Raw genomic sequence first — 27,908 nt, forward strand, 5'->3', positions numbered from 1 at the left:
AATTTGGCCAATTAATGTCCCAGTCTACCCTCAATCATCAGCAAAATGATGGAAGGTCTCAGACAGCACTATCAAGATGCACTTACTCAGCAACAACCTGCTCATGGATGCTCAGTTTGGGTTTCACCATGGTCACTCAACTCCAGACCTCACTGCAGCCTTAGCTCAAACATGGGCAAAAGAACTGAATTACAGAGGTGAAGGAGAGAGTGACTGCCCTTGATATCAAGGCAGCATTTGACCAAGCGTGTTATCAAGGAGTCCTAGCAAAATTGAAGTCAACAGAAATTGGGGTGAACCCTCCACTGGTTGGAGTCATAACAAAGGAAGATGGTTGTTGAAGACCAATTATCTCAGTCCCAGGACATCACTGCAGGAATTCCTCAGGGTAGTGTCATAGACCCAACCCTCTTCAGCTGCTTCATTAATGACCTTCCTTCAATCATAAGGTCAGAAATAGGGATGTTCGCTGATGATTGCACAATGTTCAGCACCATTCGCGACTCCTTAGATACTGAAGCAGTCCGTGTAGAAATGCAGCAATGCCTGAACAACATTCAAGCTTGGGCTGATATGTGGCAAGTGACATTCGCACCACACAAGTGCCAGGCAATGATTATCTCCAACAAAAAAGAGAATCTAATCATTTTCCTTTGACATTCAATGGGATTACATCGCTGAATCCCCCACAACATCCTGGGGGTTAACACTGACCAGAAACATAACTGAACCAGCCACAAATACTGTGGCTATAAGAGCAGGTCAGAGGCTTGGAATTCTGCAGCAAGTAACACCTCCTGGCTCCCCAAACCCTGTCCACCATCGACAAGGCACAAGTCAGGAGCGTGATGAAATACTCTCCATTTGCTTGGACGAGTGCAGCTGCAACAACACTCAAGAAGCTTACCACCATCCAGGACAACGCAGCTTGCTTGATCAACACCCGATCCACCATCTTCAACAATTACTCCCTCCACCACCGGCAGCAGTACCATCTACAAGATACACTCCAGCAACTTGCCAAGGCTCCTGCGACAGTAATTTTCAAACACGCAAACTCTACCACCTAGAAGGACAAGGGCAGCAGATGCATGGAAACACCACCACTGCAAGTTCCCCTCCAAGCCACACACCGTCCTGACCTGGAGCTACATGGTCATTCCTTCACTGTCACTGGGTCAAAATGCTGGAACTCCCTTCCTAACAGCACTGTGGGTGTACTCACATATGGACTGCAGCAGTTGAAGGCAGCTCACCACCACTGCCTCAAGGGAAATAAATGCCAGCCTTGCCAGTGACACTCATATCCCAATAACAAAAAGACTTACTGCTAGAGAGAAGGTGCAACAGAAATTGACTCAAAAGGACTGCTATGTGAATATTGCCTTGCACTATTGGCATAATTTCTGTTCTTTTGTAATTTATTCAGTTCATAGATATTGTAGTCCAAACATTGCTTAATTCTGTATTGGATATCCTGCTACTTCAGGCAGGACAAAAATGCAAAATAAGCAATCTGGTCTCAACCATGGCTGCTATTGAGCTTTTACATTAAATCGGTCTTATGTACATCAGGTAAACACAAGACTGAGCTTGGCTCCAATGCTCATTAGTCAAGAAATTGCTGACACTCCCTGTGTAGCATCACACAAAGGAGAACAAATGTATGACCCCAATAGCAGAAAGCTGCTTGCACCCATGTGTCCAAACCCTGTATGAGTCAGCACCTCCAGGAGCAGCAAGAGGAGGAAGAGGGCAGAAAAATTTGCATACATTTTATGACAAGTGATTCCGATAGAAGAATGTTCCACATCTGTGGACTATGATCTCACCTTTGTCCCGAACAAAAAATGATACATCTTCTATTATACAAGGCCCCTCTTCCTGGCTTCCATTTGGATACGAAGGAGAAGGGGACGGGGATGGATATGGAGAGGGACTACTATAACCACTGGTCTGTTCAAGAGGGATTGGCGAGGGTTCACTCTGAGAACTGCTGCTGTGTCGTTGGGAAGGGAAGGGTGCCCTGTGCCCATCAGGTGCATCCATTATCTACAAAGCAGATACAGCAAAGAGGAAAATCAGTGATTAGAGGTACAGACTCCAAATCACAGTTCACGGTGACAAATGAAGAAAACAATCCAGTCCATCTAGCAGGTAAAATGCTTTATTGCAGCAATTTCAACAAGCTTTATAAAATATGAAATTGCTTGTTTTTGTTTTCCACAATTAATCATGCCAATCACATTCTGGATAAACTTAGCTTGGCAGTCTTAGCCATCAAACCAGCTTATGCTGCAATAACCACATCAATGTGACTACAAGATTTAAACAATATAAATGCACTTGCCCAACAGTAGTGCATCAGCTTGGTTTGTTTGGTGGTATGCTTGTTCACAAGTCTTAAGAATCAGTGCGATCCCCAGATCAAATTGATGAACAATCCAAGGTGACTTTGCAATGCTATAATGAGGCAGTGCTGTCCTACCATTGGTTGAAGGACTGTTGATGCTGTAGCCACTATTCTTTCCTTAATCAATACTAGAATTAAATTAACTTATCACTTAGCTTACTGCTGTCGGTTAGACCTTGAGAAAAATATAGCTGCTGCATTTGTCTTCGTCACCACAGAGTCAATTGCTGCATGTGAAGTGCTATAGAGAAAGTTAGGATGTGAAAATGTGGAATATAAAGAGTAGTTCTCCACCCCACCAAAAAGATCCTGTTCAAAGATTAACTGGTCAAACACATAAATCTATAAATCTCAAGTTGAATTTGGGTGACTCGTGATTAAATTTAGTGGAATTTGAAATTCCACTAAAATATATGAACTAGCTTAATCTCGGAATACAGATGACAAGAATCCGATGTGCTTCACTGTGGTAATATAAACAAATACAGGAGCTAATCTGAGTGCAACAAAATCCCACAAACAGCAAAGGAAATAAATTTCTGGACAATCCGTTTTAGTGCCATGGTTGATCAACATTGGCTGGAACACTGGGACAATACCCCTATTCAGTTTTAATGTCTCATCTGAAAGATGACACCTAAATAGCGTTGCACTGAAGCACTGCCCGAGATTATTTGTTCAAGTTTCTGGAGAAGAACTTGAACTCATAACCTGTCTCAAGTCACAGAAGTACCAATATCATGGCTGAGTGGTAGCACTCACCTTGTCAGTGCCATGGGATCTTTTACATCCAACTGCACAAACTGACAGGTCCTCCAGTTTAATATCTGATCTGAAAGACAACATCTCCAACAATACAACATTCCCTCAGTACACTGAAATACCAACCTAGATTATATGCTCAATTCCTGGAGTAGAGCTTGGATACATAACTTTGGCTCCTATCGGAGAGTTTTATTAACTGAATCAAGTTGATTCCCTCTAATTAGGAGAGCCTGGACACTGGGTACTGACAGACCATTAAACCTGTGAGTGTCACTGTTGAAGATGAAATCCATCCTCACCAGATATCCACGCATGTGCACTTCCAGCAGGAGGAGGATAAGATTTTGCAAGTCATCAAGCTCAGGATGCACAAGAGACAAAATCTGGGGGGAGAATAATGTTACTTCTCTCACCAAATATTCAACCCTATCTCTTAAGGCCATCAGCACCCCCCAACAATCCCCCTCACCCCACACACGAAGTAGCATTTCCTGAGTTACAATTGCAGATACCAGTACCCTTCAGCTATCTTAAACATACTGTCATTCACTTGAAGTTTGTGAATCAAACATAGGAACATCACTGCTGAATGGAAAACTTGTCTGCACACACTTCCTAGTAGGGACTCACTGGATAGAGAACAGAGCAATAGCTGTGGCTAATTTTCTCTGGTCTAACTTAGGGACACTTAAACCAATCGCAGTATACCTCAGCCTACTCCACTTTGATTTTTGTCAACACCAGCAATCAAACCAGGGACACCACTCTATTGAATAGTTCAGAAATGCGCCATACATCATCATGCAAGCTTTTGAAAGTACACACTGAAGTACACAAAGGGCAAGTTTTGCCATTAGACTTGCATGCATCCAGTGCGATAAACAATACTGGAGGAAATAGGAAAAACACATTCAAGTGACTTAATCAGTTTATTAACATGATTACCCTCAGTAACTCTTTATCGCCAGGTTCTTTAATAAACATCCCTTCAATTTCCTGATTTATTGCCTCCAAGCTGTTCCTAAGTCGTGGAATTAACTTGGTGATGGCGACGTTTGCTGGCAGAATCGGTAGAAACTTGGACGATCCCTTTCAAAGACAGACATTTCAAATGAGAAAAAGCAATGCAATTTCAGTTAAAATGAAATTTACAGTTTTAAGTGCACCTGCAGAATAGTTTCTTCATCCTCAATAAATCTATACTGAACACCCATCTCTCCTTGGTCAAATCTTCAAAACAAACATGCCCTTGGGAATCGTCCAAAAGCTTTTTTTTAAAAAATTAATTATACAATGTCTTTTATATGCGAGGGTAAATTGAATTTAACAAAATAGTCACATTTTAAGCCTCATCCATTGAAGCAGCATCTAGTCAGAGGTAATTAAAGAAAAAAAAATCTGCAAAAAAATACCAAAAGGCAGTGCAGAAAGTTAAAATACTGTCTTCCTGATACTTTCTAAAAGTAAGAAAGGCTATGTGGACAGACCATGGAAGTAGACAGTGTTCCATAAACCACAGCAAAAAAAGGTGGAAAAAAAAGGTGGTGGATGCGATCTACCTATTTTCATATCGGCTTATTTTATTTCAATTTAATAACAAGCTAGAAATCTCATGATGCATTTCAGTTTTAAACACATGAGGTTTAGTCAGCACACAAGACTGACAACCAGCTTGTTTGCGATCAAACAATGCAGGAGCTTCAATTATTCAAGCACTGCCTTTATTAAGATGTCAGCAGATGAATATGAATCTTACTGGAAAACCAAATTCAAGGCATACAACCACCCTCATCTCAGCTCCAGGACATCACTGTAGGGGTTCCTCAGGGTAGTGCCCTGGGCCCAACCATCTTCAGTTGCTTCAACAATGACCTTCCTTCAATCAGAAGGTGAGAAATGGGGATGATCGCTGATGATTGCACAATGTTCAGCACCATTCGCGACTCCTCAGATACTGAAGCAGTCCGTGTAGTGATGCAAAAAGACCTGGACAATATCCAGGCTTGGGCTGATGTGTGGCGTGAATGTTACTTGCCACCTAAGTGCCGGGCAATGACCATCTCCAATGAGAGAGAATCTAACCATCTCCCCTTGACAATCAATGGCATTACAATCGCTGAATCCCCCACTAACATCCTGGGGATTGCCATTGACCAGAAACTGAACTCGAGTAGCCATATAAATACCTTGGCTACAAGAGGCTGGGAATCCTGTGACAAGTAACTCACCTCCTGACTCCCCAAAGCCCGTCCACCATCTACAAGGCACAAGTCAGGAGTGTGATGGAATACTCTCCACTTGTCTTGATGGGTGCAGCTCCAACAACAGTGTTCAAAAACATTGGGTGGCACAGTGGTTAGCACCACAGCCTCACAGCTCCAGCGACCCGGGTTCAATTCTGGGTACTGCCTGTGCAGAGTTTGGAAGTTCTCCCTGTAACCGCGTGGGATTTCACCAAGTGCTCCGGCTTCCACCCACAGCCGAAGACTTGCAGGTTGATAGGCAAATTGGCCATTATAAGTTTCCCCTAGTATAGATAAGTGGTAGGGAAATTGAGGGAAGGTGGGGATGGGGTAGGAATATGGGATTAACGTAGGATTAGTATAATGGGTGATTGATGGTCAGCACAGACACGGTGCGCCGAAGGGCCTGTTTCAGTGCTGTATCTCTAATAAAAACAACATTCAAGAAGCTCCACACTATCCAGGACAAAGCAGCCCGATTGTTTGGCACCCCATCCACAAACATTCACTGCCTCCACCACCGACGCACAATGGCAGCAGTGTATCATCTACACGATGCACTGTGGCAACGCACCAAAGCTCCTTAGATAGCACCTTCCAAATCCACGACCACCGAGAAGGACAAGGGCAGCAGATGCATGGGAACACCACCACCTGCAAGTTCCCCTCCAAGCCACACACCATCCTGACTTGAAACTATACTGCTGTTCTTTCATTGTTGCTGGATCAAAATCCTCGAACTCACCTCCCACCAGCACTGTAGGTGTACCTACGCCACATGGACTGCAGCGGTTCAAGGCAGCAGCTCACCACCACCTTCTCAAGGGTAATTAGGGGTGGGCAATAAATGCTGGCCTAGCCAGCAACGCCCACATCCCAGAAACAAATTTTAAAAAACCCTATCCCCAAGTTCAAGACTCAGGCACTAACAACCAGAACAAGGGGTATAACACAAGTTTTATTTAGAAGCAAATTCAAACATTATTTTAAACAGGCTGAATATAGACAACTTCCACCCACGGACAGCAAGTATATCTTACCTGCTGTGCCATGCCCATAGCAGCATGATCTCCATGCAGAGGTGACTGACGCTCTTTGTCCTTGCTGTGCCTCTTACTTAGCTTAGTGCGTTGGAGTTGCTGTCTGAGCTTTGCAATCTGGTCAGATGCCACAAAGGGCGAAAAAAAAGTGAAAGTTCTTCATTTCAACAATGCCTTTTCTTCTTCCTGCTTTACAGGATTACTGTTTTAAGCTAACAATTTCCAATGCAAGAATTAATTCAATATTTCCAAAGTTGAGGGCATCAAGAAGGTTTTAAAGCACTTGCAAGAAGCCAGCATTTACAAAGAAACAAGAAAGTGTGGTTGGGTTATAATAGTTTAACGAAAAGCAAGAAGTTTTATAGTTGTGTAAAGATAATGCAATATAGTTACATGGAGAGATGCTGAGAATAAATGTTAAATAAAATGCAAAACAGCTAGAAGAGATAAACCAAGATTAGGAAGTCACAACCAAAATATGGTGCTGCGTGTCATTAGTTCCCTTTATGTACTGTACCTGGCAGTGTAAAGATGCAACTGCAGTTCATTTAATACTGAAAATAAATGAATGCTCTATATTCAAGTTCTGAAAGCTTGGCTGTGCATTGTGTATAGCAAAACACTTCAAAGATTACAGTGAACAGAAACTTGATTTTTAAAAATGCAAATGAAACTCAAATTAAAGACATGAAAAACAGCATTTAATTGAAGCCTTTGTATTTATTAAGTCAAAAGATGAGCTGTGATGAGCAGCCAAATTAAAAACCAGTTTTGAAAGTTCTTTGGTGGGGGCAAAAATGTAAAAGATTTGATGTGTGCTGGCATGTAGTTGCAGTGAGCTGGCTTTAACAGTTTGAAAAGATTATCCCTCTCACTCATCATAAGCAATCGCACTTGATTTGCTCATTGTTTCCAAAAACAAATTTTCCACTTTGAAATCACAATTGCAAGCAGTGAACACCAGGGTGACAGCACAGGGTAAATCTAGACTTTAACAGAGCAGGTCTAGGCTTAACAGGGCCCTATGTATTTCTGTTCGCAACTGTTTGTGTACATAGAAACATAGAAAATGCGGAGTTAGCCATTTAGCCCTTTGGGCCTGCTCTGCCATTCAAAAAAGATCATGGCTGAGCATCTAATTCAGTACCCTGTTCACACCTTCTCCCCGTATCCTTTTGGCATTAATATATCTAGCTCCTCCTTGAAAATATTTAATGACTTGGCCTCGACAGCCCTCTGCGGTAGAGAATTCCACAGGTTCACCACCCTCAGTGAAGACATTTCTCATCTTTGTTCTAAATGGCATATCTCATATTCTGAGACGGTGACCCCTGGTTCTGGACTCCCCAGCCATCGGGAACATCCTCCCTGCATCTAGCTTGTCTAGTCCTGTTAGAACTGTATATGTTTCTAGGTGATCCCCTCTCATTCTTCATACGTCAATCCTGCCATCCTAAGAATCAGCCTAGTAAATCTTCTTTGCACTCCCTCCATGGCAAGAACATCCTCCCTCAGATAAGGAGACCAAAACTGCACACAATACTCCAGATGTGGTCTCACCAAGGCCCTGTATAACTGCAGTAAGACATCCTTGCTCCTGTACTCAAATCCTCTTGCAATGAAAGCCAACATACCATTTGCCTTCCTAACTGCTTGCTGCACCTGAATGCTTGCTTTCAGCGACTGGTCTCCAAGGACACCCAGGTCTCGTTGCACCTTTCCCAATCTATCACCATTCAGATAATAATCTGCCTTGCTGACATTCCAAGTACCCATGATAACAAAATGACCACAGAAATGTTTTATCCCAAGTCAGAAATGCTGTGCAATTTATTTGCTGCTTCCACTAACAAAGTTGCATTTATACAGCACTTTGCATGATCCCAGGCCATCCTAAAGCACTTTAAAGCCAATGAACTGGTGTACTGTAGGAAAATGAGATGAATTGTCCCACAAGCAAGAGATGTGGCCAGATAATGTTTAAGGTGATGCTGGTTAAGGGTAAAATTTTGACCACGACACCATAAGAACTTCCCTGCTCATCTTCAAATAGTGAGGTGGCACAGTGGTTAGCACCGCAGCCTCACAGCTCCAGCGACCCGGGTTCAATTCTGGGTACTACCTGTGTGGAGTTTGCAAGTTCTCCCTGTGTCTGCGTGGGTTTCCTCCGGGTGCTCCGGTTTCCTCCCACGTGCCAAAGACTTGCAGGTTGATAGGTAAATTGGCCATTGTAAATTGCCCCTAGTATAGGTAGGTGGTAGGGAAATATAGGGACGTGGTAGGAATATGAAATTAGTGTAGGATTAGTGTAAATGGGTGGTTGATGGTCGGCACAGACTCTGTGGGCCGAAGGGCCTGTTTCAGTGCTGTATCTCTGAACTGAAGTACTATTTTTGCATCCACCTGAAGGGACAGACAGGCCTGGTTTAATGTCTCAGCTGAAAGGTGGAATCTCTTGACAGTGAAGCACTCACTCAGTTCCACATTGAAGTGTCAGGCTAGATAATGTGCTCAAGCCTCTGGGGACAGGGTTTGAACTCACGACCTAGTGGCTCAGAGGAGAGCATGCTATGACTAAGCCAAGGCCAACAACTATCACGCGTCTTGATTTGTGTACAAGGCAAGTATTTTTCTCACTTGGAAAGATTAATGTACATCTTGCCAGCTGTCCTTGCCATACAGTGCCCAAAATCTGACTGAAATTTCTCTTAAATGGATGTGTACAAATTTGAATTTTACACTGAAGCTTTGGTCCATTTCCAGCCCATTCTGTGTCAGCAAATGTTGAGGCCATGCTTTGGATGTGCGAATGAACAGATTAGAGGAGTCAGTCAGTCTCCATCTGATTGATACATTTTTACTAATCCACTACATGTCCTCAAAACCATATTTCCTTCCAGGATAATAGACCTTACCACTACACCACATACAATTCCCCAGAAAGGTCTTGTCCCAAGCCTCCTACATATACAGGCATGAGTGTAGGTATCTGCAATCACATCTCTTCCCCACTGGACAAGTGTCCAGTGACCATTTGCTAGAAGTGCTCTAGGCAACAAAAATAACTTCCATTTGTATAACACCTCATCACATCTCTCAAATATCCCAAAACACTTGACTACAATGAAATGCTTAGAAGTGCAGTCACTGTTCTACAGAGCCAGTTTTCAAAGCAGATAATTAAGGTTCAATTCCCCCGCTTTCCAGACACTGCTAGGAAACGGTTTTTTAAATCAATTGATAGTCCTGCAAATGTGTGAACGCCCACATTAAATCAAGAGGGGTTGGGGGGGGGGGGGGGGGGGGGGAAAAAGGAGGTTGAACTGGCATTTTTAATTCACCATGCTGCATGTATGCAATCAGCCACAATATGGATATTTGTCAAAGCAATCCATAGTCCTAATTGCTGCAGTAACAGACTCCCACTGGAAATATTTTTGGGATGTAGGTGATAAAAAAGCCATTATAGATTACCAGCTTCATGGCCTTAGAAGATTTTAGTCTAGTGAACTAAGACAGATGGTAATAACCAATTAGAAGTCAAGCCAAAGTTGCAGATAAAACAAATTGGGTGTTGCCCCTGCTGTTGTAAGGAACATTATTATACATGGGTCCGAAGAAGGGTCACTGACCCTAAACGTTAACTCTGCTTCTCTTTTCACAGATGCGGCCAGACCTGCTGAGTGGTTCCAGCATTTCTTGTTTTTATTTTATATTATTATACATGGGTTTGTAAAACATACATGCTTCAGAACTGTACTATTTAGGAGTGTTGAATAGATTTTTGGCATGAAGAGGCTTGCCAAAAAGATATTTACAACATTATGAGGGTCAATTCCATGTAGTAGTGTAAAACCATATTGCTGCACTACACTAAGCCAAAGAGGGGTTTCGGTCCAAGGTCTGTCAGAGCTCCCAAATCAAGCTGGCTGACAGTGAAACAAGCAGAGGTATGAAAAATTTATTGTAGTTGTCCCAGATGACTCAGACATGGCCAACTGGTTGACTAAAATAGGCAAGTTGTTCTTTTAGCTCGGGGCCAGGAGAAAAACAAAGCTCAAAGTCCTCACCCATAAAATTGAAGTAATATTGTGGCCAATGTATTTATTTATTTTTTTATTTATTTAGAGATACAGCACTGAAACAGGCCCTTCGGCCCACCGAGTCTGTGCCGACCAACAACCACCCATTTATACTAATCCTACATTAACCCCATATTCTCTACAACATCCCCACCATTCTCCTACCACCTACCTACACTAGGGGCAATTTACAATGGCCAATTTACCTATCAACCTGCAAGTCTTTGGCTGTGGGAGGACCCGGAGCACACCCACGCAGACACAGGGAGAACTTGCAAACTCCGCACAGGCAGTACCCAGAACTGAACCCGGGTCGCTGGAGCTGTGAGGCTGCGGTGCTAACCACTGCGCCACTGTGCTGCCCACATTGCAGTGGGGCTAATTCAGCCCTCTCACACTGCCAACAGGCATCACTTGATCCAGCACAAACCCTGAAGGATTTATTCCCTCCTAACCCAAAGTTTCCAAATGCAATCATGTACTCTAGAATCCAGAGATGAACTAAGGTTCAAACACATGATCCCCTCATCAGTCAGGTACAGAGTCACAAAGTTGACTTGCAACTGAGCCAAGTTTTATGGTCAGCTAGAGTTGCTGATTTCTGTCAAATGGGAAGAGTAACTTGTGTCCCTCTGATACATTGAGCAGACAGTTCAGTCAGAGGTCAGCCAGAAGATCATACATGGAAAGAACAAACTGAACATTACACCACAACACAAATATAATAACTTTAAGGGTTAGATTCAGTAAACGATAGGAGATCCTAGTCTCAGCTATTCCACAGTATCATACAACACAGAAAGCCATTCAACCCATTGTGCCTGTGCCAGCTCTTTGAAAAAACTATCCAATTGGTCCCACACTCTTGCTATTTCTCCATAGTTCTTCAAATTTTTCTTTTCAAATATTTATCCAGTTCCCTTTGAAAGTAAGTATTTAATTTGCTTCCACCACCCTTTGACAGTGAATTCCAAAATCATAACCCAGTGTTGAAAAACATTCGCAACTCCCCTCTGGTTCCTTTGCCTCGTACCTTAAGTCTGTGTCCTCTGGTTACTGATCTTCCTGCCATTGGAAACATTTTCTCCCTATTTAGTCTATCAAAACCCTTCAATTTTGAACACCTCTAATACATCTCCCTTTAACCGTCTCTGCTCAAAGCAGAACAATTCCAGCTTCTCTCGTCTCTCCACGTAACCTGTTCAAGACTATTTTCCCCATCCATTTCTAATTGTTTGAGAGCTGTTATGTTTATTAGGCCTAGTGTGGCAGCATGTTCAGACAGATAATAAAGATTTAACCCAGGGTAACCAACAGTCTCACAGCTATGGTGGCAATGACAGTCTCACCTCTTTCAGCTGGTCTGCACTGCCCCATGATGCAGAACGTTTGTGAGAGTTTTTCCTCTTCAGGCCTACCTCATGCCAAGTGCTAGGAGTCTGAAAGCACAAAGAAATAATTTGATCAAAATATTCTTCTTGTGTTTAAAATGGAAGAAAAACTAGCATTTAACAATAAATACAGGGATAACTTGTTGATAAACACGAGTCTGCCAGACCAGACTAAGAATATAGTTTGCGCATCTTTACAACTAGACAGTTAAAAGCAAAACTGCATAAAAATCTATAGGACATTTTGATTTCAAGTTAAAATATTCCCATTATAACCCAGAGTTGCACAAAAGCTCCAACATAAATGCAATACTGCCAACCCAGCTATGCCACTGTTAAATTGGCCATTTTCAATCTCAACAAAACTGGAAAAAAAAAGTTTGCCAGGCGATATTTCAGATATGGCTATTCTGCCCCATTCGACTATCATAGCTCTGCACCTGTGAAACTGAAATTTTATTTTAAACGCTCATACAGTCCTATTAATAGTCAACAGGGAACTGGAAGAACTCCTACTTACACCAGAACAGAGTTTCAAGCTCCGATGGGTTTTTTTCAAAAAAGCGTTGGGAATTTCTAGATATAGCTCATATGCTGTGTGCAAGGACACATGGTTCGCATCTTGAACCTTGAAGAAGAGGGACTGGAATCCTATGAATAGGACAAGTAGTTGGCACAGTGCAAACATCCCAAATTTAATTCTGTAAAACTCAATCCTCAGTACCTGTAGTGCAATGTGTAATTTTGCCCATTATGTGCTCGAGACAGGTGACCATGCTGATGCAATCACAGCATCACATTTGATGGAAAAGAGGGGGGAAAAAATCTTCTGGTGTTTGTTCAGCTGATAGACACAAGTCATAAATTTGAATTCATAATATTCCTGCAAGCACTGGCTATGTCTTAGATGAACTTTTAACTTCCAAGTGACTGGTGCAATCTATTGGCCTACATTTTACAGTAGAAAAGTGAAGCTGTCAACACTCATTATTAAAGAGTAAACTGGACAGCAATTTCCAACAACCACAATTTCCAACAATCACACCTGCACAGGAAGTTGCACTGCTCCTCAAAAGAAGCTGCACAATGCATTTCCCTGGGAGACCTGGCACTGAAATACACGGAAGTCTTGAGAAGTTGCTGTACTTACCCACTACTCAAGAAAAAAAGTTAGCGTTTGTCCATTAAAGTGCAAGTTAAATTTTTTGTTCCAAAGCATAGCAAGTCTTAATTCTTGCCAAATCACTTCTCTGGAACTGAAAATTGTCATGGAGTCTTATTCAGATTGCAAATTATTTTTGGAGATTTCAGACAATATAAATATTCTTTAAACTTTGCCTCTTAACTCTCAATCCCATATTTCTACGTTGCTCTACTTAGTTTTCCATATGCAATTTTACACAGAATTTAACTATTCTAACTTACATGCCCTGGTTTAGTTTCTGCACGTCTCAAGAGGGATTCTTCAATCTAGTCGGTTATGGGGAGACACTGTTGCTTGTCCTCGTCACATAGGTCCCAGATTCTGTATCGGTGCAGTTTCCAACTCCCACCCCGAACTGGAAAACTATCAACTTTGCTTCCAATTTCCACCCTTCTCACCTCTACATGGTCCATCTCCGACACTTCCCTTCCTCGACTTCTCTATCCCCATTGCTGGGGATAGGCTGTTTACTAATATCCATTATAAGCCCACCGACTCCCACAGCTACCTCGACTACACTTCTTCACACCCTGCCTCCATCTCCGACGCATCTGCTCTGATGCTACCTTCCATGACAGCGCTTCTGATAGGTCTTCCTTTTTCCTCAACTGAGGATTACCCCCACTGTGGTTGACAGGGCCCTCAACAGTGTCCAGCCCATTTCCCACACCTCTACCCTCACCCCTTCCCCTCCCTCCCAGAACCGCGACAGGGTTCCTCGTCCTCACTTTCCACCTCATCAGCCTCCATATCCAAAGGATCATCCACCACCATCTCCAGCCTGATGCCACTACCAAACGCATCTTCCCCTCCCTTCCCCTGTCAGCATTCAAAAGGGATCGTTCCCTCCGTGACACCCTGGTCCACTCCTCCATTACCCCCACCACCTCGTCCCCTTCCCATGGCACCTTCCCCTTCAATCGCAGGAGGTGTAATACCTGCCCATTTACCTCCTCTATCCTCACTATCCCAGGCCCCAAACACTCCTTTCAGATGAAGCAGCGATTTACTTGTAATTCTTTCAATGTAGTATACTGTATTCACTGCTCACAATGTGGTCTCCTCTACATTGGGGAGACCAAATGCAGAATTGTACTTTGCGGAACACCTCCGCTCAGTCCGCAAGCAGGGCTTGCCATTTCAACACTCCCCCCTTGCTCTCATGCTCCCATCTGTGTCCTGGGATTGCTGCAGTGTTCCAGTGAACATCAACGCAAGCTCGAGGAACAGCATCTCATTTACCTATTAGGCACACTACAGCCTGCCAGACTGAACATGGAGTTCAATAATGTCAGAGCATGACGGGCCCCCCATTTTACTTTCATTTTTAGTTATTTTTTCTTTTTCCTTTTTTTTTGTTAATTTTATTTCATCTTAGTTTGTTCACCCACTGGTTTTTTTTTCATGTTTGTACTTGCAGCAGTTCAATTTTCAGTCCATTAACACCCTATCTGTGCTAATGCTTTGTCTTTCAACACACCATTAACTTATTGTATGCCTTTGCTCCACGACCTTCTGGTCAGCTATTCTGTGACTTGTCCTATTTACACCTTCCCCCATCCCTGCTTTTCTTGCTTATAACCTTTAACATTTCTAATATTTGATAGTTCTGAAGAAGGGTCACTGACCTGAAATGTTAACTCTGCTTCTCTCTCCACAGATGCTGCCAGACCTGCTGAGAATTTCCAGCATTTCTTGTTTTTATTTCAGATTTCCAGCATCCGCAGTATTTTGCTTTTATTATCCCAGATTCTGTCAATTGGCACCTTGTTGTTTTGGATTTATTACTGCAACTTCTAGTGCAAAAGTCCACAGCATGTGTGCCATTATATGCAACCTTTATACATTCGATTGGTTGAACAAAATGACACCATTTTTAACCAAAAAAGTGTAAAATGTTATTGCATCTCAATCCATGCTGCAACCAAAAAGCTTCCAGTACCTTTCAAGAAATGCAGCAATATTAAATTGAATCAAAACCCAGTATGGAAGCCTAGATTATGAACACTCAAAAGGTATGCGAACAGCAATTACTTATCCTGCTTTCTTGTTCAAATAATGTACATTAATGCATGTGACCTATATAAACAAGTCATCTTCAAAAGGTTGGGTGGGCAAAGAATGTTCCCATTAAAACTTTCAGAAACTAACGAATTCTAGAATTTAATCATTACCTTGCTGTCCACTATAAATACAAGGGTAGAGAATACTGCAAAGGTGATTAAAATCTTTTGATCTGGGAGAGGTGGGGGAGGAAGAAAGAAGGTTGCAATATAGTAGTCAAGTTGCTGCAGCAACTTTGGACTGATTTACATTGCAACTTCCTCTCTCATTCTGTGCACTTTGTAACAAGATAGCAATGAAACTGAAAACACACTTGTTGAAAGGTAAACCAAATCCTGGATAGTGTTTAGCAGTACCTAAAACCAGTACAATACATACCAACATGGTCACCATTCAACTTGGCAGTTGCAGAATGTTTTGATAACGTTCAGTGCTCAAAGCAGGTAAGCAAAGCTGAATTGGAATTACATTTATTGAAATTTATTTTGTGCTCACTGGCATGGACCTACTTAAAATTTAACAAATGTCAATACAGGCAGGTCTCTTGGAGCCAACAGAAGTTTAAAACTAAATGGAGATTACTTGCAGTTTTCCTCATCCTGTGAAAATCTACTAGTTTTTGGTGAAGGTTTATTTGTGCAAAAAATATTAACCATTACAGATATTAATCCTTTAAAACAGAAGTTCCCAAACATGGTTATCAGGAGGCGTAAGCAGCATGAATTCATCTAGAGTTCAAACATTTCAAGGACGCGGGGAGTGGTAATCACTCATGTTTGATCACAGATATCAGCCAGAACTAAGAAAACATGCAGTTCAGCAAGTAACTGATTCTCATAGTGAAGGTAGTGATAAACTGGTGATTGAGTGGCTGGTAAATGCCTCCCGTTCAGTCTGTCAGGCAGCACTTCTCAGTATCAACCTCAATAGAGGTGATATTCAAACAATTGAGATTTGGTTAAGTATTAACTCAAAACTGTTTAAATTCTGTTGCAATCTAAATGATTACACATTTAATTTGTACACCTCACTTTTGCTCATTTCCCAAAAATTCACAAGTATATTTTGTCAAATACAAATGTTTTGCCCCTTACTGGGCTGTGGTTCTGTAAATAATGGAAGTCTTGCAGTATTTTGTCCAGTGAATCTGAACTGGTGTGATTAGTAAAGGTGTGCACATCGATTTCAATTACAGTGAACTCCTGATGCTCGAGAAAAAGTGTTATTTTGCAAGCCTGTTTCCCTGTAGCTTACTCACATCTTTAGTGAGAAATACTGACATTAGTTTGTAAAACCTTATGCAATCAAATCCACCAAAAAAAAGATAATTCTTCCACACCCCTTTAACAAAGTCTATAGATACTGGTAAACTTTGGTTGGAGGGGGGCGGGGAGGGGGGGGGGGGGGGGGGGGGTGTTCCCGGTTATGCTAGTCACTTTCTTATCTGTATTTTTTTTTCCTCACCTGTGTTTGTGTATCGCGTAGCTTTCCTTCAGCGCCTGCCTGAAGATCTCACCTATTTTGGGGCATAAGTCCAAAACCACCAAAAAACCTCATCAATCTCAGAGACCAAGGTGAGTGAGTCATCAAGCTATCTTTCATGTTCAAGTTTATTCAATTGTATAGAAGTGATAGTGCTATTTACGTAGCTTTCAGTCTGAAGCAACACATTAGCCAGGAATGTAAAATCCTCTTATTTTATGCAAAAACACTGTTTTAGAAAGGAAGGAGGATGTGCATGCAACATGAATCTTCAAAAGGGAAAAGACAGCCAAAAATAAAGTTTTGTGAACACTGGTTTTAATGCTTTCATATCCTTGCACTAGCCATGCAATGATGTCCCATGCCTGCACCTTCTCCCTCATCCCCACCCCCCCCCCAAATATGCAATGCCTTACTTGTACTTTGAAAGATATGGCACCAGAAAATCCAACGGATCTAGCAAAATAAGCTCACAGCAGTCGAGGCCAACAACGGAGGTGTAGTACAGATCTCATTGTGTAGTTCAAACTCAACCTAAAGAGAATGAGGTAACAGATAACATACCACCCCAGGTGTGCCAAAGTACTATATAAATGAGGTGGGGAATTATGACCTGAATATGACAGCCAGTTTGGAGAACACACCAATAGTAAAGGGAAAAGGCATTAATATTAGCATGTACACTTCACATTCATGCCTCCTTTTCAAAAGCCAAATTTAAACAAAGGCAGTGAGATTAGGCCACTTCTAGTTCTCCACCTGTAACAGCAGGTCCTGCCGACATTGCAATTTTTAGCGGCCAGTTACCTGCAGTGCATTTAAGCACAAGGCCTGATCAGAGGGCCTCAGTTTTTTGGCGATCCTTTCCAAGAACTAGAAAAACCATGAAATAAACTCTTGAATTCAGAAATATTCCCTCCCACAAAATGGATAGCCCAGCCATGGCCAACTAATGGTCTAACCCTAACCATCACACGAAAAAGCAGCAGCTTATAAATCAAGGTCAATACATCTCCCACCTGCCAAAGACATTTTACAAAGTTTTACAAAGCATCTGCAACGTGGGAACAACTCATTCTGCCCACGGCAGTGGGGATGAGCTTCCTCCCACTCTTCATCTAATCCATCACTATATCCTCTAATCTTTTCTTAGTTTCCCTTTAAATACATCTATGTTATTCACCTCAACTACACCTTATGGTAGCATGTTCCACATTCTAACCATAGAGTAAAGAACTTTCCTGTCAAATTCCCTCTGGATTTATTGACTATCATACAATGCAATCATCTCCTCTGCATGTATTCTTAAAACAAACTCTTTCATAACCTTAATCCATCAGGTCACTCAGTCTTTTTTCTAAAGGAAAAAGATCCAGCCTCTTCAAACTTCCCCAATAGGTTCTAACCCGAGTTCTGGTATCATTCCAGTAAACTTATCTTTTCGCACCTTCTCTAGTACCTCCATGTCCTTTCTGTAATAAGACCACAGATGTCTGATTTAATCAAGGTTCTACATAAATTTGACATGACTTCACTGCTTTTCAATTCTACCCCTCTCGAAATGTGCTCCAGTGCTTTATTTTTAATATAAAAAATGACAACCTGAGTCACTACTCTGTGATTTGTGTATCTGTATCCAAGATTCCTATGTTCCTCAACCCCATTTTGACACTCATTTTTCAAAGCATACTTATTCTTCCAACCAAAATGTATTGTCTCTCACTGATATTGCTATTTTTACTTCCTTTATCCCAAGAAATCCACCAATGTATGTTAAATCCAAATGGAAGGTACAGAACAGCAAGTACAAAATGTTTTGGGGGACATCAGTTCCAAAGCTGCAGTACATCTGTAGAAGAAATTGTGGTCTGCCCACCAATACAAGCAGCTTTTAGTCCCTAGTTATGCATGTACCCATGTTGATTTAACAGGGCTAACAAAAGTTTAACACTCCAGGGTTTATTTACATACTCTCATTTAAATGAAAGAATCAAAATCAGAATGGTTACAGCACAAGAGGAGGCCATTGGACCAGTCAGAGAACAACTCAGCTCGTCCCACTTCCCTGCCCTTTCCCCATAGCCCTGCAAATTCCCTTTTGAAAGCCACTATTGAAACAACCACCACTGCACTCAGGCAGTGCTTTCCAGATGCTAACATGCTGCATAAAAAAGGTTGGTCATGTCACCTTCGGTTCTTTTGCAAATCATTTCAAATTGACGTCCTCTGGTTCTCAACCCTTCTGCCAATGGGAACAGTTACTCCCCATTTACTCTTTCCAGACCCCTCCTTGTCGAGAGAGAATTCCTTGAGTGGTTACTGCAGCCAAATGAGACCATTGGTCAGCATCTTCTTGCCCAATACACTTACTGTCAGCAAGTTAAGATCACCAGCTGGAAGCTGCTTTCTGGTTGATCCCCATTTTCTGGGACAGAGAGCATACCAAAGGTCCACTTTGCACAAATTTCAAACAACTTCAAGAACTTACACTTGGAAAGTGTTAGCTTTGTAAAGCTATAAGCCCTTGTGGTAGTTGTGTGATTGAATGCAATGTTCCATTACAAGTTCAAGCCTTTAAAATGACTCTGAAGTAGAATCTGTGCCTAGGGATGGTCAAGTACAGACTCCTAATGACATATCTTGTTCCCCAGAGGCCCTACTTTTCAATCATATGCACAATGCCAGCTCTCTAAAATACTGTTGGATTTTGCAATATTTTTGAAAAAGCACTGATGACTGCTTGTCCAAGTAAAGGGAGAAAAGGAAATACTGCAGTATGAGGGGAAAACGCATCAATATTACAGAAACTGATGGCAAGCCAAAAACATAAAACCAAGCTCTCTTCCCACATTACGTTTCAGCTACTGATGCGAAGCACAGCAAGAAACATCCATAGCTATTTGGGTGCCTTCAGGCTACTGTAGTATTGCCTCCTCTAGTATTAAAAGTCTGTAACATTTCAGAAAACACCTTTGAGGAACAGAAAAATTACTGACTCACCGGCAAGTTTTCTGGTCTAAAATAAACCTTCATTTGTCTTCAAACAAATAAGAATTTAGTTTGCCTTACCCTGCCCCACCCCACACGTCTCAACTCAAATCTCCAGTTAGAGCAGTCCCGATTGTCCAACGTGCAAGAAATCAGAGGAGAAAGTTACTTTCTTGCTTGCATTCAAAACCAAAATGCAGAAATGCTGCAGTTAATAAGTTACTTAACATTTCTGCCCATAAGTAAAGGCCAGAAATCCTTTTGAAATTTTGCATTACAATGCAAAATACATAATTATAATGGCTTCTTGTTCTTGCATTTCAGAATTGCCTGCAAGAGCAAACAGAATGTACACAAACCACAAAAAAAATGTCCCAATGTAAAAGGATGTGGGCAACATAGGAGCTTGCCTACATTTATAAATCAACACCAGTTAAATAAAGTAGGCCATTTAACAGTCACCTCTTGATACGCCCTGATCACACATTTTAACAAGTCAGCACAAAACCTAATTCAGCAACTTGTTGCATGCAGTCCAACTCCTCAAACAGCAGTGACCAGTTAAAAAGTTTGCATTTTTTTTTGCTGGTAGAAAAATACTGGCTAGCACAGCAAGCAAACTCCTAATGGGTGATTTTAACTCTACATGTCCATCAGAAATCACGCAGGTAGACCGTTAAAATTATTCAAGGTCAGGTTTTTGACACTTTCCTGGTGCTTGTTAAGAGTTCTTCTCTTGCTCAAATTTCTGCTCCTTCTCAGCAAGCTGCAGCTACCCGTCAGATTTAGGCAGGCAGCTGACTGGAAGTGAAGGCTGACCAGGTCTCTCACTGCCTTGGAGGAAGTGTTAGGTGCTCACCCTGCCCCTTACCTGTTGGAATCCTGCTCACAATTAAAATTCCCCTTCCTCCTTCTTCAAACACATTATAGGATCAACCATCACCGGAACAGATTGAAGCAATCTTAGTTGAATTTCTCATCCAAAAGATGCTATTTTTAAACACAGCATTTCCTCAAGATTATAAGAATGTGTCACCTTATAATGGAGCTCATATCCTGATGGAGACTGGGTGTGCCTAGTGTGAAACCCAAGTCCTCCTGTGCCAATATATCACCAGAAACATGTATTTTACAGCATTTTTGATCCATACTCCAGTCTTCCCATGTGTAACTTCATCTGATGACATTTCATCTTTAACCAATACAACAGATTTGCATTCCCTACACCAGATGACATGTACAGCAAATGACCACATTTACTCCAACATTTCTGTCAAGAATTTTTTTAAATGGTGTAAAAAACATTTGCTCATTAAAAGAACTATATCCACGAAATTGTAGCCCATGATGTTCCCCCTTGTGGGAGAATCTAGAACCAGGGGTCACTTTAAAAATAAAAGGGTCGCCCATTTAAGACAGATGAGGAGAAACTTTTTCTGAGGGTCATGAGTCTTTGGATTCTTGATAAGCAAGGGGGTGAAAGACTATCGGGGGATAGGCAGGAATGTGGAGTTGAGGTTACTAACAGATCAGCCATGATCTTATTGAATGATGGAGCAGGCTCGAAGGGGCAAGTGGCCTACTCCTGCTCCCAATTCATATTTTATTTATTTATTTTTTTAAACTATAATGTTAAGTGATCACTGCAGTAATCAACATTTTATGTTACTGTAATAAGTGCATCATGGGAAAGCTTAGTTCAACTCAGCCAAAAGTGTACAGAAAAATAAACATTGCAAGGAGAATACTAACCAGATGGTCCAGATCCTATCTGATCTAATTCGTATTCTTACTGATTATGGTATGTAGCTCCATAGTTCTGGAAAGGGGATATTAAGATGTAGTCTATAAAGTTTCAACTACAGATTAAAAGGTACATAAATGGGAAATTTACTCAAAAATAGCTTTCAAATGGTTACATAAACAATTTAGAAAAGTGCAATATTCAATACAATTACATTTGCCCAAATTGGAAGTATATTTCTTTTTTAAAAAAGATCTGTGCTTTTAATCTTTCCTCTCTCGTGGGGATTCATCATTTCAGGTTTCCAATTGTGTCCAGGTTGTTCATCAAATCCAAACTGGTAGGCATCAATAATGTACATCCTTATCGTGGCTCTCGGCAAAGTGCCAGGTACTGTTAAGATCGGAAATAGTGAACAGCTAGGATATAAGGATGTGGGGGGGGTGGGGGGGGGGGAAAAGAGAGTTGGAAAGGAAGAATTGAAAAGAAAGCCCAAACACCAACAGAAAATATAGTTCCTATCTCTCCTCCAATGTTATCCAATATTAGTCTATACGGCCTACATTTATGACTCCTAAAATTAGGAACTAAAACATGTCATTACTTTCCATGCAGCAATAGCCACCTGCCATAATGCATTTTGAGAGGGTGCTGCATAATACACCAGACATAAAAATGGAAATACAGCTCATGGGGAAATGCATACAATATTAAGCACAAGCAGATACGCTTCCTTTGTTTTCTTGTTCAAGTTATCGGTACGTTTGAATGAATACAGACAAATCTGATCCAGAAACAAAATACATGCTTGAAAATCCAATTGCCATGCACCTTCCAGTCCTCATATACTGGATAGTGAAAAGATTTTTTTTTTTTTTTTAAATTCAGCTCATCCATCAGCTTCTTTTTGATCAACCTTGAAAGCTGAAACAAAACTAACCGAAGCACACTGCACCACCCAAAGCTTGGGAAGCCATTTAAAAATAAGGTTGGTGATATTGGTGGTGGGGGGACAGAAAAAAAAAAAAAAGAGAAACCAGTTATGATTAGATTAGAGATACAGCACTGAAACAGGCCCTTCGGCCCACCGAGTCTGTGCCATCAACCACCCATTTATACTAATCCTACACTAATTCCATATTCCTACCACATCCCCAGCTGTCCCTATATTTCCCTACCACCTACCTATACTAAGGTAAATTGGCTGTTAGCAATTGTCCCATCAACCAGCAAGTCTTTGGCTTGTGGGAGGAAACCGGAGCACCCGGAGGAAACCCACGCAGACACAGGGAGAACTTGCAAACTCCACACAGGCTGTACCCAGAATTGAACCCGGGTCGCTGGAGCTCTGAGGCTGCGGTGCTAACCACTGCGCCTCCCACTATTGCGTAGTGTAGTCATCAAGACTACACTTAAGCAATGAAGTTGGAAATATCATCTTAGAATCTTATTTAGCAAGTTTCCTTCCAACAAGAGACTCAATTTGGTTAAGCATTTGTTCAGCAAGTATTGCTAGACTAATCCTTACACAACAGATTCAAATCTATAGGTAGGAACAAGATGACAAAATGGTCTTATCATGCAAGCAAGAACGAGATAATGGACTAATACTTTGGATGAGGACACCCAATACTCATTTCTCCAACATGTGGAGGTCTTCATAAAAGCAAGATGGATCAGACAGAGCATATTCTGTCTACACAGGCCAAGCCATCTGGCCAGCTTTGTTTAATGGAGTCTTAAAAATTACAGTAGCTGGAGGATGGAGATAGAGGGAAGGGCACAATCATGGCTCAAGTTCTGTTTTGCCCGACAGTGAATATTTGTTGAAACCTAATGCTTCCTCAACAGAAACAAAGTAGTAGAAAAACAGACTTCTACTTTTTTCTTTAAAAAAATGGTTCTGGTTTACAGTTTAGAAGTTTTCCAGGGAGTTCATTTTAGGCACTCTCTCATTCAAAACTAGACAGATAGGCATCGCTCAAGCCTGTTTGAGAAAAACATTTATTTTAAGGCAATATTCAATACAAGGAGGTTAATTTCCTTTCCATGGGTAACCCTGTATTGAATACTGGGCTGACCAATCATTTTTAAGGGGCTCCAGTTCAAGCCGAGAAACCTGTAGAGATTACATCACATGGAATATACATTCTCCCTTCTACACACACTCAGACAAGCCTCAAAAGCTTTAGATGCAGGGTCACAGAGTCAACACTGTGCAAAGGTGTACTGCAAGCATCTACTAGCTAAAACCACACAGATTACCAGAGCATATCATTTAGAAATTTCCTGCTGTTTTCTCAGACAAGATTATGCTGTACTTTAGGACTTTGACCAGCAAGATAAACTGCAGGATAATGGGAAGAATCCCATCCACCAGTGATAGCTCTACTTCTCCAGGTTCCATTCATCAGCCAGGTTTGCTGGTTAATCGGTTATTCTGGCCCTGATGAGCTCAGGTACCAGGATTACTGTAGAGGATTGATATGGTTCCAAACTGGTTCCAAGTTATAGAATACTTCATAATGTTAGTTCTTTTTATATCTGAAATAAAAATATGGACTCATGACATAACCCAAGTGAAGATTAGAGTATGCTTTCAATAATCGTTCCATATTGGGGCCAGTTATTAGTCGTTGCAGTTCTGCTGGCTGCAACCACTATCTATATATTGAAAACCATGAAGGTCACTGCAGCAAGCATTTTTTCATTTTGTTTTCCGTTAAGAAGAATCGGCACTAACCACACGTTAACATGTTGGTCTCAGTGTCAAAATCATCAAAATACAAGTGACTCACTACTGCTAAAAAGACATCCACACACTATCACAAAGCAAATCACACATTAAAATGAAGAGGATTTGAGTGCACAGCCATGAAGTTCTCATAACTCCCAAGTTAAGCCTTAAAACATATTGTGCTTATTGCACAATATAGACCTGCCTGATCCAGGCATCAGATTACTATGGGTGGTGGTGGTGGGTGTTGCCTTGGCACCATAAGGCATACAAGTGCCAGGTTTTAATGCAAACAATTCCACATTAGAGATACCAAGTGAAGGCTGTTATGAAAGTGATTATCGTTATGCTGAATAAATGTTGGACCAGGTTTTTTTTTATATAAAGAGCCATCAAGAAGATACTGAGGGAGCCATATTGGCAGCAATGTTGTTGGTCGTCACACGGCTCGAATTAGGCTTGGAGCGGAAACCCTAGTAACAGGAGCAGAGAAGTCACAACTGTTCCTTTGATTGGACAAGCCCAGCAGCAGAGTACATCTAGGAGGGCAGAAAACTAACAAGCTTTCTGATTGCAGGTCAGTGTGGTTTTACCTTCTGGAGTGAGAAGAAGTCAAGTCTGCTGCAGAAGGAGAGAATTCCAAGGAAGAACAGAAGTCTACAACCCAGCTTGTTTTCCAGCAATTCCCTAAAAGACTCCGAGAATTTCACTGTCAATTTGCATCATCTCCTGTCTGAGGAGAGCCTGCTAGAGTTGCTTCTCAGTGCCGCCTGAAGAGAACTGTTCTGGAGGATCTCAGTGGTCTGTCGGCGTGTGCTCGGTGATTGGACTGTGTGGCAGTTTTGGTGCGTGTCTTATCAGTTTTCTTCAGGGGTGGTCAAGTTATCTGCCCAGGTGTTTTTGTCTTAACAGAGCTCTGATCCAAAATTTGCTTTTTATTTTTCGGTTAACCAGTATACATGTGTGCGCGCGAGTGAGATGCGAAGGTTTAAAAAAAAGGATTTAAAAATTTAATCTGTGTCCTTATGTTTTTACTTTATTACTAGTTAAGACTTGTTCTAGAATAAACAGTTAATTTTGTTCAGTGAAAAACCTGGTTAGTATGTTCTATTCTGGGAAAAAGAGTACATGATTGCCTGTATTAGTAAATGGGAAAATTTTAAATATGTTGTGGCCAGTGGAGAAGTGGGACTGAATTAACAGTGCACTCCTCCCGCCTCAGTCGTAACAAGGTAGATGGCATCTTTAGCGAAGTGAATTTCAAAAAAGTGAGTTGTAAAATCTTCACGCCTATTTGAGCAGTGTAACAATTTCAGCAGCATGATTAGACTTCATCCCACCCAATGTGTGTTCTATCAGCATGAGCTACACCATGCAAGGATGGAACACTAGTGATTCCAGGGACATTAGCAATTAGAGTCTCAAGAACAATTCAAAATGCACTAAAAGAGCATCACACAAATGGCAAACACATTCAAAACAATGCTCAAGTCTAAAAACACTACATAGATATACACTATTCAAAAAATGCATATCTTGGTTACTAAACTACGGCCAAAACACATGAACAAATATCAGCCCAGGACACCTTTACGAGAAAAACCCCTTACAAGATAGGTCACAATGACAGCATCCTCCCCACTGCCAAAAATTAAGTGTCCCACAACAAGATACAAGGCTAAGTGGCCAAGTATCCTTTGGGAACTAAAAGTACAGAACGTTCACCATCTTTTGTCAAGCTACATTTCACAAGATGTTCTTCAACCGAGAGACTGTTGCACCATCTGTACAGGAAATGAAACAGCAGGACATCCTGTTTTGTTATTTAGGGCACCTGTAGAACTTGAATATCAAGACTTGATTAAATGCCAATGCAGAAATAAAGCCACATTAAAACTAGCCAATGTAAATAGGGAATGCAGAACAGTCAAAACAGCAATTTGCTCGAACATTTCTCAGTTTCTGAATGAAACTCCAAAGCACAATATAAAAATTGTTTTCCAGCAATAGCATGGTGTTACCAACTGCCAAAAAAGTTAATTTTCAGAAGTTTAAGATATAGATTGGAAAAGGGCTAATTTCAACATGATGAGAAGGGAACCAAGGACTGATGGGCAAAACTGTAATCAACAATGGGTTATCTTTACGAGATGCTTCAGGTACAAGCTAGGTGCATTCCAACAAGGAACCAAAAACAGGGCTCCTTGGATGACAGATATATAGAGATGAACAAAAAAGGGTGCATGATTCATGTCAGGTCAAGTGGCCGTATACAATAATGAGAGGAGAGGTGAAAAGGAAAATAAAACTGGCAGAGAAGGAAGAAGAATAAAATGGCAGTCAACATAAAAGGAAACCCAAAAACTTCTACCGGCATCTAACTAGTAAGTAGGTAGTAAGAGGTGGAGTGGGGCCGATTATGAACAAAGAGGGAAATTATGCTTGTGGTGCAAGGCAAGGCTTAAATACTTGGAGTACTTTGCATCAGTGTTCACCAAGGAAGTGGAATCTGACAAAATATCAAACAGAGTAGAGGCAATGGCTGGAGTAAAAATTGAGGGGTTGGTACTTCTATATTGTAACTTTCAACACAATTATTGCACCTTCGCAGAAAATTAAGGAATTGCTTTTTGCCTTCATAAATTCTAATTGCTTAGTGATAATCTATGGTTATTCACAAAAACAAAATGCTAGATCATTTAGGAAATAATTCAGATCGACATGTATTTCGAAGGGGTGCACAAGTGGTGGACTGGACAGTCTCAGGAGCAAGTCTGCTAACAATGCATATCTCTTGCTTTAAAAAGATGCAACTATTCTAAAAAGGATAGTGCTCTTCCAAACATTTTTGCTCACTAAAAGCAGTTGCAGTGTGAAAGCATTGGGTGGTGGAGGGAGGAGTCCGACCAGAAAAGGAATTTTTTTTTTTTTATTCATTCATGGGACGTGGGCAGTGCTGGCTAGGCCAGAATTTATGGCTCATCCCCCAACTGCCCTCGAGAAGGTAGTGGTGAGCTGCCTTCTAAAACTGATGGATTGATCAAGTGCTAATTCAGCTGTGAAAGTGAATCGGATAGGTTTTGGCACAGTTAGAGTCAAGCCTAGCACAAAGGAAGATAGGGTACATACACCCACAGTGCTGTTAGGAAGGGAGTTCCAGGATTTTGACCCAGCAGCAGTGAAGGAACGGTGACATGGTTCCAAGTCAGGATGGTGTATGGCTTGGAGGGGAACCTGCAGCTGGTGACGTTCCCATGCAGCTGCTGCCCTTGTCCTTCTAGGTGGTAAAGGTCACAGGTTTGGAAGGTGCTGTCTAAGGAGTCTTGGTGCGTTGCTGCAGTGCATCTTGTAGATGGTACACACTGCTGTCACTCTGCATCAGTGGCAGAGGGAATGAATGTTTGTGGATGGGGTGCCAATCAAGTGGGTGCTTTGTTCTGGATGGTGTCGAGCTTCTCGTGTTGTTGGAGCTGCACCCATCCAGACAAGGGGAGAATATTCCATCACATTGCTGACTTGTGCCTTGTAGATGGTGGACAGGTTTTGGAAAGTCGGTTGGTGAGTTACTCCCCACAGGATTCCTAGCCTGTGACCTGCTCTTGTAGCCATGGTATTTATATGGCTACTCCAGTTCAGTTCCTGGTCAATGGTAACCCCCAGGATATTGATCAGGAATTCAGCGATTGTAATGCCATTGAATGTCAAGTGGAGAGAGTTAGATTCTCTCTTGGAGACAGTCATTGCCTGGCACTTGT

General features: G+C 41.6%; 1 protein-coding gene across 1 annotated transcript in view; it reads right to left on the bottom strand.

Annotated features, from left to right (window-relative positions):
- LOC137348101 (glucocorticoid-induced transcript 1 protein-like) overlaps positions 1-27,908 on the bottom strand; it is a 66,572-nt gene that overhangs the window by 9,459 nt on the left and 29,205 nt on the right. The window contains exons 3-6 of the mRNA XM_068013298.1: positions 11,893-11,982; positions 6,462-6,578; positions 4,124-4,267; positions 1,833-2,052 (exon numbers count right to left, since the gene is read on the bottom strand). Of these exons, the coding sequence (XP_067869399.1) occupies positions 1,833-2,052; positions 4,124-4,267; positions 6,462-6,578; positions 11,893-11,982 (571 nt within the window). The remainder of the gene's footprint in view (positions 1-1,832; positions 2,053-4,123; positions 4,268-6,461; positions 6,579-11,892; positions 11,983-27,908) is intronic.

This window comes from Heterodontus francisci, chromosome 33, assembly GCF_036365525.1.
Source record: "Heterodontus francisci isolate sHetFra1 chromosome 33, sHetFra1.hap1, whole genome shotgun sequence".
Lineage (NCBI taxonomy): Eukaryota > Metazoa > Chordata > Chondrichthyes > Heterodontiformes > Heterodontidae > Heterodontus > Heterodontus francisci.